The sequence below is a fragment of the Equus przewalskii genome, chromosome 10 (assembly GCF_037783145.1).
Source record: "Equus przewalskii isolate Varuska chromosome 10, EquPr2, whole genome shotgun sequence".
Classification (NCBI taxonomy): domain Eukaryota; kingdom Metazoa; phylum Chordata; class Mammalia; order Perissodactyla; family Equidae; genus Equus; species Equus przewalskii.
Genome location: NC_091840.1, coordinates 44,303,541 through 44,316,557, shown reverse-complemented (window position 1 = coordinate 44,316,557; position 13,017 = coordinate 44,303,541). Strand labels below are relative to the sequence as shown.

At 47.7% G+C, this 13,017-nt stretch overlaps 1 protein-coding gene across 1 annotated transcript in view; it reads right to left on the bottom strand.

Moving 5' to 3' along the window:
• NXN (nucleoredoxin) overlaps positions 1 to 12,339 on the bottom strand; it is a 138,584-nt gene extending 126,245 nt beyond the window's left edge. The window contains exon 1 of the mRNA XM_070562843.1: positions 11,861 to 12,339. Within this exon, the coding sequence (XP_070418944.1) occupies positions 11,861 to 12,232 (372 nt within the window). The 5' untranslated portion in view covers positions 12,233 to 12,339. The remainder of the gene's footprint in view (positions 1 to 11,860) is intronic.
• Positions 12,340 to 13,017: the final 678 nt, after the last annotated feature.

Genomic DNA, 13,017 nt, shown 5'->3' with positions numbered 1-13,017 from the left:
GCTAATGCAAGCTCAGGCTATAATGTAAGTCTGGACAGTATCTAGAACAAAGGAGGCAATAGGCCTACCGTGTTCTTGGGGCAGACCACGCAGGAATCTGTGTTCAGTTTGACTCTTTAAGAGAGGCCCCAGACAAACTTGGAGAGCTCAGATAGGAATGGCTGGCTGGTGAGGAAACTTGAACCCACATCATCTGAGAAATGGTCAAAGGACCAAGGGAATCCTTCGTTTAGGAGAGAGAAGAGTTGTCTGCAGTGCTTTAAAGGCTGGCCAGTCCCCTGGGAGAGGATGGCTGATGTCAGAATGGTCTTCTCAGGAGACGGTATGTTGTGGTCACTAGAAATGCTCCAGCAGAGGCTAGATGACCACTTGCTGGTCATGCTGTCAGGGGTTAGTGTAGATGTCTCTAGTGGGCATCTATAATTCTCCTTGCCCAGCATTCTCATCCCCTCCCTCTGGTAACATGCCCTCGTTTTCCTTGGTGAGTCCCCCATTTCCTGATGCTCAGTCCACCTGGTTCATGACCCCACCCTCTGACAGCACAGGTGTGGGTGTGACTTGCACTTGACCAATCAGAGTATTACATGCCCTGGCATGGTGACTGGTCCTGGGACCAGAGGGTGACCAAGCTGGCCTCCTTCTGCAGGGGTTTTGAGAGGACAGGAAGCAAATCTAAATCTGCTGGTGGTCCTCACATCACTCTAAGGAACAGCCTGCCAGAGGTCAGGGCACACACAGAGACAAGCAGAGCAGAGATGGAGCTGGACAACCTGTCCTGAGGACAGCATTTGAGCCTTCCGGCCCACAAGGTGACCCACACCTGGAATTCTCAGTTATAGGAGGCTAGGACCCTTCTGAACCCAGAAGTCAATAGTCTACAGCCTTAGATAAAGAGGAAAAGAGGGATAAGAAAAGACTGAGAATGTGGCAAGGAGATAGACCCAGAGACAGAGACAGTTTAAATGAAAGGGAGCAACAAACAAACCTAACGGAAAAGGGAGAGGGGAGAAGAGACTTTAGAGAGAGAGCTAACAAAGACAGTATGTAGACCTTATTTGGATTCAAACAACCAACTGCTAAAGATAAAAAAGAAAATCATAAGACAATCAGGGAAATGTGAATACTGGCTGGATATTTGCTGATCTTAAGGAATCACTGGATTTTTTTTAGGAACAATATGACATTGTAGTTATGTCTTTTTTAAAGAGTTATTTAGTGAGATGTTTATGAAGGAAATGATATGATGTCTGGGAGTGGCTTCAAAGTAATCGGTGAGGGGTAGAGGGAGTGGGTGTCCACGAGTAGATGATTGTTGCATCTGGACGCTGGGTATGTGGGGCTTTGCTGTACTATATTCCCTACCTGTGTGATGTTTGAAGTTTTCCATGTTAAAAATTAATAAATCGGGGCCGGCCCAGTGGCACAGCAGTTAAGCGCGCACGTTCCACTTCGGAGGCCTGGGGTTCGCCGGTTCGGATCCCAGGTGCGGACATGGCACGGCTTGGCAAGCCATGCTGTGGTAGGCGTCCCACATATAAAGTAGAGGAAAACGGGCATGAATGTTAGCTCAGGGCCAGTCTTCCTCAGCAAAAAAGAAGGACTGGTAGCAGATGTTAGTTCAGGGCTAATCTTCCTCAAAAAAAAATAAATAAATAAATGCCAGGAGAAACGTGCTCAGACCAGTATCTCTCCCAGTTCAAAAGTGAAAAGAGAACCCATTCAGTAAAACTGAGCATCTAGGGGGCCGCCCCAGTGGCACAGCAGTTAAGTTTGCACGTTCTGCTTCTCGGTGGCCTGGGGTTTGCCAGTTGAGATCCCGGGTGCGGACATGGCACCACTTGGCAAGAGCCATGCTCTGGTAGGCATCCCACATATAAAGTAGAGGAAGATGGGCATGGATGTTAGCTCAGGGCCAGTCTTCCTCAGCAAAAAGAGGAGGATTGGCAGCAGTTAGCTCAGGGCTAATCTTCCAAAAGAAACAAAAAAAACTGAGCATCTAGTTAATCAGAGAGATGGTCTAGAATCACACCCAAAGACACGGATATGTCATCAAATCAACAACCGACAAGTAATTATTGCTGTCCTGGTAAGAAACTGAAGACAACCTAGGTTGCGTGATAGGTCGCTAGATGCAAAGAACCAGGTGCTGAGGGTAGGGGGAGACAAAGAAATACAAAAGCTGAGAATTCTTCTTTGCTGTAATCTGAATAGCCACAAAATATAGAATGAAATACCCAAGTGCCTGGGGTAAACATTTAAATGGCACTTACTATGCACCAAGCACTGTTCTAAACACTTTTCGATTATTAACTCATTTAATCCTTACCAACAACCCTATAAGGTAAATACTGTTATCTCCATTTTACTGACCAGGAACTAGAGACACACAAGTTAGGTAACTTGTACCAAAGTCACATGGCTAGAAAGTGACAGAGACTGGGATTCAAATCCACGAAACTCAGATCTAGAGTCCATACTCTCATCTACTACGCAACAGATTTTAAACATTCACTTAAGATAATGGAGCATTTTTAAGGCCCATGGGCATAAACACTTTTATTTTTATTTCTTTGTGTGTGTGTGTGTGTGTGTGTGTGAGAGAGAGAGAGGAAGAGTAGCCCTGAGCTAACATCTGTTGCCAACCTTCCTCTTTTTGCTTGAGGAAGATTGGCCCTGAGCTAACATCTGGGCCCATCTTCCTCTATTTTATGTGGGATGCTGCCACAGCATGGCTTGAGGAGTGCTGCTACGTCCACGCCCTGGATCCGAGCCTGCGAACCCTGGGCTGCCAAAGCGGAGCGCAGGAACTTAACCGCTATGCCATCGGGCCGGCCCCCATAACCGGTTTTTCAGTTGCAGTCAAATACATGCTCAAAGCTGAGAAAACACTGCCCTCACAGCCACATTCGCTGCCCTTCAGAGCTCAGAGGGTGGCACCGTGACTTCTCCCCATTGCACGTTGTTCTGACCAATCTTTACATTTCACGTCAAATCCTGAAAAAATGAGTAACAGATGAGGCAGCTGTGCTGTGAGCCACCACGATCAAAAGAAAACTGTCTTGACCTGATCACGCATAAAGGGGAAAAAAGGCAATGTCTTCTGATTTGAAACACACTAAATCCATTCCAATTTTTATCCCAGGGATATTGACCCAAAAAGACAAATAAAAAAAAGCTGTAAAATTGATTCATCTGGATAAAATTCTCGTAGGAAAACAAAGCAGGAAACCCTACGCCTCTGACAGCAAAACTCACCACACCCTGTTTTATGACTATGCAACAAAGATCCAAGATAAAGGCATTATTTAGTAAGTAGAGAGAGTACTTGAATTTACCTGTGCTTGGTGTCTGCATCAAAATAATCTAATGGGGAGCGGGGGATAGATGTAACAGAAAGGAATGCTGAAGTTTAAGCTTCAACTGCTTTTTTTTTTAAAAAAAAAAAAGGGTTTTCTGAAGCGCAGTTCATACAAAAATACATTGTATATCTGGTCCAAGAGTTATGACCAGCAAGCAGCAGAAAATTTATGTTTGCTTTTAATCACAGATGCCACAGAACAAAACTTTCCATTACAGGGCTTCACTCCAGAATAACAGCACTCGGGCAACTTTCAATTACTCCACTTCTTACTTGTCATAAAGCAGAGAGCACATGTTTGAGATTTCACTGGAAGTTAGAACAGCAGTCTCTGAAAACCTCATAAAAGGGAGGACTGATTTAGTCCCAGGATCTCGGCAGGACACCTGAAGTTCGATTTTGTCTCTGAACAAAACCACGAAAGCAGCCCGCAGGCTTTGCATGGGATGAAGGGGAGTTGGGGCCACTTCACCGGCTGATCTAAAAAAAGCCAAATCATTAAAAGGCCCTTAGAAACCCTCCCCCCCCCACCACCACCATGGAAAGGTAGCGACAGAAAAGGAGCTCTCCCGTCTTCCAGGCAACAGCAAATGTTTTAAGCAGTTAAACTACCTCGATCTTATTATAGAGTCTCTACGCACATCTAGAGTGAATCCACACTGAAAGCTATTCGTTGAAAAGAGAACTTTCTGCTCGCTCCTCTTCCCTGGAGAATGTTTGATGTGAACATTTTTTAAGATACGATTTCATCATCAGAAAGGACCATGGTGAATTTAAGGGAGTTCACCTGAGCCCTTTCACCCACTGCTGCGACCCTGATCTAACCATCGGCTCTCTCTGCCTCAATCCTCCAACTAGAACACTTTGCAAAGTTAAAATGCTTAATATCTACTGATTATTAGTTGCTGGAAGACATATTATAAACGCATTTTGAGTTCCCTGGAAGAAAGGTGCTAGAGAAACACAAATTGTGAAATATACAAGGATGAAATGATAGGTCTGCAGAAACGAGACTATTTTTAACGGACTAAGATTTCTGACATTTCAAAAAAGGAGAATTGAGTCTTTTCCTATTTTTGAGCACAGAATTACAGGGCCATGGAGTTACACATCCACTTGCTCATTTAAGTGCTCTTTAAAGCACCCATTAAGAAACAAAAACAAACAGAAACACGTACATACTGTGGGTACGTACAATTATACAATTCAAAAGAGGCCTAACTCTAATAGCAAATGTTAAAATCAAGCTAAGTAATAGTGAAAGTGCACATTCCAACTCACACAATGTGGAAACTACCATGTTTTCAAGTTACCAACCTAGAAGTCACACGCCTGCTTTCCGTGATCATATTATGCAATTCTCAGCACTGAAACAGTGATCATCTTCCCCTCCCTTTGGTTGGTTTTTGTCCTCAAGGAGCTTACAGTCTAATGAAAAAGAAAAAAATAAAATAAAAAAGGCTAAGTGCTAGGTAGTCATGCACACGATCTATGGAAGCTCACAGAAGCATCTCACCTGGAGGGGGAAAAGCAGGAAAGCTTCTTGGAGCAGGGAAACCAGAACTGAGTTTAGAAGTTCCAAACTCAGCCAGATGGGAGGAGAGAGAGAACACCGCACAGGTGGCAGACAAGGCAGCTGGGGACCACGCTCTAGAGTCTGGACTTGACCCCAGAGGCTATGAAGAACTATGAAGAATTCTTAAGCAGGAGAATGATAAGATCAAAGTTGTGTTTTTGAACTTGTCATTCCATTCTGGAAACAGAGCAGTGCTGCTCAAGGTGGGTCTGCAGCCCAGCGCTGGTCCGTGAGCTGTTTGTTACTGGTCTACATCATGGCAAGTGCAGAAGTTGAAAGGAACACCTAGAAACGTTTTCAGCAGCTTGACATTCCAGCAACATTCAAGCTTATGATCAATGGGCCCATCTTGTTGAAAAGGACAGAGGCCAGTCTGTGTGTTGTCAACTCAGTGGGGAGCTGCATGTGGTTCAAGCCATATATAGTCACGTATAATAGAGCCATACGGGTGTGACTGATTGGAAATTAACAAAGCAAAACAAAACAAAAGTGATCCTTGACTACAGACAGTTTGAGCAGCTCTGGTCTAGAGAATCATTTCAGGGGTCAGGACTGGAAGCAAGGCGCCCCTGGAGACGGCTGCTGGTGCACAGTGGTCCACAAGAAACCTGAACTCAAGCAGTGATGGTAAGGGTGGAGGGAAGGAGTCAGAGCTGAGAGCTATTAAGGAAACCAAATCAACAAGACTCAGTGCCTTTTGGATGTGAGGGGTGGACGAGAATCAAGGATGACTCATGGGGCTGGCCCCGTGGCCGAGTGGTTAAGTTCGCGCGCTCCACTGCAGGCGGCCCAGTGTTTCGTTGGTTCGAATCCTGGGTGCGGACATGGCACTGCTCATCAAACCACGCTGAGGCAGCGTCCCACATGCCACAACTAGAAGGACCCACAACGAAGAAAATACAACTATGTACTGGGGGGCTTTGGGGAAAAAAAGGAAAAAAATAACATCTTTGAAAAAAAAAAGGGAAAACCATTTATAAAAAAAAAAAAGGATGACTCCTGAGACTCAAGAACTCTTATTTATTTTTAAAATAATGGCAAGATATAAAGCGACAGTATGCAAGAGCTTCATGAAAGTCAGGATCAGCAAAAAGATTCTAAATTCATAGCCATTTTCTTTGAGTGCCTTTGAATAAGCATAATGGTACATTAACGAAATACAGAAAACTAAGTACCCTAGTGGTTAACAACTGAGTACCTCTGGGACTTCTAAACATGAAGAAAGAAAACACATCCTATACCAAGTGTACGCTCTCCCGCTGAAATGGTGTCATGCGGGAAGGAGCCCAGTCTAGTTCAGGATGGGGCTAGCTGGAGCCCTGGAGCCCCACATCCCGTCAGAAAAAAGAAGACCCCCACACACACACTCAGAGATTTGTTCATCCTGCAGCCCGGCTGTATATAACACAAAGCCTTCTTTCTCAGATTTGTGCAGATATTAAAACAAGACCTTCCAGTAAAAGGAAGAGTGATCAAAAGAGGGTGGGAAAAACAAAAAACTGGAATAGAATGAAATCAATGATCTTAACCTCAGAACCCAGCGCTGGGGCTGGCCCCGTGGTCGAGTGGTTAAGTTCGCGCGCTCCGCTGCAGGCGGCCCAGTGTTTCATTGGTTCGAATCCTGGGTGCAGACATGGCACTGCTCATCAAACCATGCTGAGGCAGCATCCCACATGCCACAACTAGAAGGACCCTCAACGAAGACTACACAACTATGTACTGGGGGGCTTTGGGGAGAAAAAGGAAAAGAATAAAATCTTTAAAAAAAAAAAAAAAACCCAGTGCTTTCCTATGTGCTCTGGTCCACAGCCCAACCCAGCCCAGAAGAGAAACAATCAGCAAGAGCTGTGGCCAGCAGTTAGTCCGGCCTGTGCCGCTAGGTGGGTATGAAGCCCGCAAGTCTGAGCAAACCCATCCTACAGCATTCCAGAGCTGAGGAGGGAGGCGGTTCCCTGTTAGGGGGTGAGGTTCCCACTGCTCCTGAGCTGGGGCACCGTCTGTTTCCCACGTGAAAGAGAAGCAACCTTGCAACCTCCACGCTGCCCAGATTTAAGCAGCCAGGATCAGGGGAAGACACACCTAATAGCTTTGGCAAACCACAAAATGATCACCAAGTACATAATTAATCTCTCTCAAGAAGGGTGCGTCACCATCTTAAAGTTGTTACCCTTTATCCTGACCGCACTTCATCGATCTGCTGTCTCAGGTTTCGCTGGCAAATATGAGGGAGCTCAGTAAAGATCAATACCATCAGTACTTTAAGGAAAAGTATTTTTTTTATATTCTTTTGCTTTTGTTTCATTCTTCTAGGTCTTTCTCCTCAGTTACAATCTCTTCTAAGGCAATTCTTTCAACTCCTTCACCATATCCCCTTGTTTGCTTGTAAAAACCATTTGTTTGAAAAGTTAAACAATACACCTCACCACAGTTTTGTAATTCTGTAATATGATACATTCCAAAGACTCACACTGTGAAATGAATTACTAGACTTCATGATAACTTATTAACAATTAATAATAGCTAGGACTTATGGAGCACATACTATATGCCAGGCATGTGTATGTTATCTTTACAACAATCCTGTAAGGCAGGTGCTAATATCACTGGCATTTATAGATGAGGAACCTGTAGCACAGAGATGGAGGATAACTTGCACAAGGTCACACAGCTAATAAATGGCAGAGCCAGGATCTGAACTGGCAGATGGACCAGAGTCTGATTTTCAGCCACTACGCTAGACAACTTCATTATGCAAAGAAAAATGAGATTAAAAAAGACATTAGAAATAATGGAATGATGAAAAAGCCTCTCAAGGAAAATTGCTCTTATTACTTTAATTGGACCATTGTCTTTCATTAGATAGATCCAAGTCCTGGAAAAAACAGGCAACAGAGGGAGCCTCTCCTGGCTGGTCCAGGCTCCTTATGCAGAAGGCAGAAAACCCCAGTTTTCAAAGCCGTGCCTTTTTGTCATCTTTTGCCACCTTGAAAGTGGTCGGTCAGTGTTGCAGAAGTTATTCTCTGCGTGGCCAGGGTATTTAGAGTTGAGGGAGGAAGAAGTGGAAGAGATGTTTGGGTTGGTACCAAATCTGGCCCCATCCAAAGAGATTCAAGTGAATTCTAGGCCAAGCCTCTCTGATTTAGTCTGAACCAGAAGAACCACCCAGACAAGCAATTCACACGGCGTAGCAGGAAGATTTCACTTCCCCTGGCTGGAGCAGGTAGACCAAGGATGCCGGACCAGAGCCCCCTGACACTGTTTGCCTCCCACTCCGACTTTCTCCTCCCCTTTCTGTCAGGCAGGAGGTTCTGGGACCAAGCCAGACCCCAGCAAACCTGTCGAGCGCAAGACCAACGGTCCTGCGCCCTTTGATGTAGAGCACCCGCACTGACCAAATGTTTTCCATCAGGCATCCAGCCCAGGCATAGCTGAGTCCTCCGGCTTTAAAACCAAAACCAGTGCTCTCCTCTATGATGCTGAAGCAGATCCTGGAGATAACTCTCCAGTTTTGACAACTAAGTAACTTATACTAATCTAAAGGGATAGATCAAATTCCAAAAGTCTAACTCTTCACCACTTTCCAACTATGCATCACATCTTCTCTCTCCAGAAATCTGAAAAAACTCTACCAACAAAACAAAAAACAAACCTACTTATTAAAACAAGTCTAACTGCCTTAACTTCAGAATTATATGTTTCCTGGCAAAACTGCTCTTATAAACGCACTCAAAGTTCTATTATCATCTAATTACAATTTCTATACAGCTATTTATATGTGTGTGCTTGGAAGCCAAAAAATGAAGCTCCAATTACTTTTGCACCTACCACTAAAGCAAGCAGAAACAGGACAACCTTCCGTAAATAATTTTTTTTTAAAGATGCTGGAATTCTGTTATTTCGTGTTTTCTCAGAGCTCCAATCAAGGTGAGAGGAGCCAGGCAAAGGGCAGGCTTAACAGACATGGTCATCCCCAGACTTTCTTACTACATAAAGGGGAAATTAATAAAAGAAGAAAAAAAAAGAAAAAGAAATACCACACGGCATTTTCTTTCCCCACCATAATTTTTCAATTTTCTTTACAGAAATGCCAGCCAATAACAAATTAGAACCATACTCTTTGTTATCCCATTGGGAAGAAGTACATAAATGGTTTTAAAGAACAAACGTTAATGAGAACATAAAAAAATTAGTAATCTGGAACTTTGGTTTCCCTTCAGTGTAAAACAAAATTCTCTTTTTTTTAAAAAGATTTTATTTTTTCCTTTTTCTCCCCAAAGCCCCCCTGGTACATAGTTGCATATTGTTCGTTGTGGGTCCTTCTAGTTGTGATATGTGGGATGCCGCCTCAGCGTGGCTTGATGAGCGGTGCCATGTCCGCGCCCAGGATTCGAACCGGTGAAACCCTGGGCCAACACAGCTGAGCGCGAGAACTTAACCACTTGGCCACCAGGCCAGCCCCCAAAATTCTCTTCTTTAAAGCTATTTTTAGAGTTGGTGAAACAAAATCAACAGGGTCCATCAACAAGAAGGTGAGCATCCAGCCAGCCAGCACCCTGAACTAGGGGTGCCCGGGGGTCTTCACTGTTTTTATCAGAGAATTCGCATCACAAGCTCACAGACTTCTAAGCACCCCAACTTCAAACAAGGGAGACAAAAATTCAAAGTTACAGAAAAGGAATTTGTTCTACATCCCTTTGGTTTCAAGGCAGAAAACAGTTCCTTTCAAAGTGAGTACACTGCTCTTGTAATTTCCAAGAGTACGTTTTCCATAAGAAACACAGCTGGAGTCTTTTTATTTGGTATATTACCAGGAGGAATAAAACAGCATCGGATCTTGAGGGGCCTATTCACGAACATCCAGGAGCGGAAACTACCTTCTCGAAAACTGTCCTTACTTTAAAGAACAAAGTGAACTAGTGGACATGTCAGAAAAACTCTGAGCAAAAAGTAAGTTTTTCAGATGCTAACCCACCATGATCTGGGCAGGCACAGCATCAAGTGTATTTTCAAATGAGGGTCTGCTCACGTCATCCAGACTCTCATCCTGGTGGAATGGGCAGGTCCGGGCTAGGGCCACAAAACACTTTTTTTCATGCAAAAGGACTGACCAGGGCACAGAGAACCAGGCATGGCCCACGTCAAATCAAATACTCTCCTTTTTTGAGAAAAAGCTCTAAGCATTTGCAAAATATCTCAATTTGCTCCATATTTTTACTATCCAGCAGATTTATATCCCCCACTGTGAAAAACACAAGAATAGGCCTTAAGTCTGTAATATTTTACCATCATCGTATGTTTTCAAAAGCCAGAAATCATTTGTATTGCCCAGTAAGGACGTTATTCTACAGAGACTTCGGTCTACAACAGAAACTTGCTGTAACAATGAAAACATTTTTTGGTAAATCACTTTCTGAACATTATTCCTCCCCCAAAGGATCATAAAAACAGCCAGCAAGGAAAACAAAGGATTCCCATATTTTAAAGCAGAAAAGGACTGGCTGCCCATATCACACACTATCAAGCATATAAATCAAATACGGGCAAAATCGCCTAAAAAGTAGTTAAATGCCAAGTTTTGCTTCTGTGTGGTTAGTGAGCCAATGTTAACTTCACAAACCGTATTTGTTAAACTGTATTTCATACCTTAAATCCTAAGTCTGTACCTGCTTTGGAAGGGATGATTTACTTGTGACATTTGGGGTCACAGTATAAGCCGTTTGCTCTCACTAAATCTAAATCATGCTTCTCAGCAAGATTTTGTACACATAAATGAAACACATGGCATAGCATTACCATCCTCCCCAGAGGAACCGAAACGCCCAGAACAGCCCTTCTCCTGTCCACTCCATAAACTGAGATTCGGATTCCAACGTTGCATTGACACACTAACTAAGCAAGAGCAGTCCAAAACTTTCTGTTTTGACTCATAACAAAATTTCCTGAGTTTGTTTTATTAAAACAGACATTTGCACCCAAAAGAGATACTCAAAAACCCAAACTAATTTCAGCAACAAACTGGGAAGAATGAGAAGTTGACAGCGAAGTATAAATTTCCCCAAATCCTCGTTCTTCCGGTCAATCTGCACCTAGGGGACCAGTTCAGCATTTAATTCTAAGTGTGCCAAGACGACAGTGGCCCACCAACCAAGCAACCGAGATCCGCGAGGAGGGGCTGCTCCCGTGCCCGGGAGGCATCGGCGGAGGATCGCTGGTCAGCCAGACAATGAAAAGCTCCCCGGTGGCCACTCGTTCAGCCCGGGGGGCGGAGGGAGGGCGAAGGCGAGAGGCGTGAGCTCCCCTCTCGCCCAAAGCCACGGTCAGCGGCCGCCTCCCCAAGGCGCCGGGCGGCCTGACCCCGGCCTCGGCCTCCGGGCGCCCGGTCACAGGGGAAGGGACCCGAGGAAAGCAGATTTCTCTCGGAAAGAAAGGAAACTTCCTGGTTCGAGCATTATGGGTAGGGGGCTAGCGCCCTCCCCCACCCACTACAGGTATCCGCGGGGAGTCTAGAGGCCGAGGGAAGAGAGCCCCTCCCCGCGCCTCCGGCCGGGGGTGGGAGTCACGGAGTGGGGACCCCCGAGAGCAGCCACCCCCTACGCGAGGCTCCCAGCGTGTGGGATGGGGCTCTCGACTCCTCGGGACGCGAGCCGGGGTCCGGGGCGCCGAGGGGTGTCAAACTTCCCCCGCGGGCGCGGCCTGGCACAGGCACCGAGGAGTTGCCGCGGGAGCCCCAACCGCGGGGTCCTGGGATGGAGGGCGGGCAGAGGCAGGGGACGCTGAGGGACAGGAGGGGAAGCGCGTGCAAAGATGGAGGAGGGGGCAGAGAGGGCAGCAGGGTGGGCGGGCGGTGGGCGGCGAGGACCCGGCTCCCGGGAGCGCGCGGGCTGCGCACACAGGTCGGGGGCGCCGACGAGGCCCGCGCCGCTCACCTTCCTGTGCTTCTCCTTGTAGGGCAGCGCCAGCCACGGCATGTCCCGCACGAAGTCCTGCCACTGCCGCTGGTCCTGGTCCGAGGACACGAAGACGATCTCCAGGCGGCGCCGCGGCTCGGGCTCCGCCGCCGCCCCGGCCCCCGACCCCGGCCCGGCCCCGGCCCCCGGCCCGGCCGCCGCGTCCCCCCGCAGGCGGCCGTAGAAGGCGGCCAGGCTGGCGCTGAGCTGCGCGCAGGGGGCGCTCAGGCTGCAGCCGAAGTAGAGCCCGAGCAGCGAGATGCCGCGGGCGCCCAGCGAGTGCACATCCACCTCCTCGCCGCCGCCCGTCACCAGCTTCTCGCCGAGCAGCTCCTCCAGGAAGCCCGACATCCTGGCCCACCGCAGCCCCGGCACGCGGGCGGGCAGGCGGCGGCGACCCCGCTCCCTTGGTCCGCGCGGCGGGCGGGTGGAGGCGGCGGCTGCGGCGGCGGCGGGCGCGGGTGAGAAGAGAGCCCCGCCCACGCGGGCCCGCCCACGCCACGCCCCCTCCGGCCCGCCCTCGCCACGCCCCCTCGGTGGCAGTCCCGGGCCGCGCGGCCGCCTGGGCACAGTCCGCAGCAGCTGGCGCGCGGGGCGCGGGCTTCCACCGCGTGGCCAAAGCGCTCGGGAGACAGCCCCGGCGAGAAAGCTGGCCCGAAACGCTCCGCTCTGATGGAACGCCCGCGGCCTAAGCGAAGAAAGGAGAAGGGTCCGCCGAGCCGGCCTTTCCGAGGCTGCGGTCCGCGCGGAGCTGGACTTGGCCTCGCCCCTCCCTCCGTTTCCTCTCCCCTCCCGAATTCTAAATTCTAGCCCAACTTCTCCAGATATTCCCACAGTCGTGCCCCGCGAGTTCTTTTACCCCTTCTTGCTGTTTCCCCTCCTTCTCTCTGTCCCCCTACGCAAAGAGTAACACTTGGTCCATTTCGTACCCCACTGACCCCTCTTTTAATGCCTATAGGACTTACCATCTTCACCGCACAGTTATCACTTTATCAGGCTGGCACTTATTTCTCTGTTTGTGTGTTTTGTGTTCTCTAGTGTAAAAGGACTGGAGGATGCCACCTCCTGTTTTTCGTGTGGCTTCCGATCTGGTGCTAGGCACAGGTGAAGGAATCCGTAAATACTTGTGGGTTGAT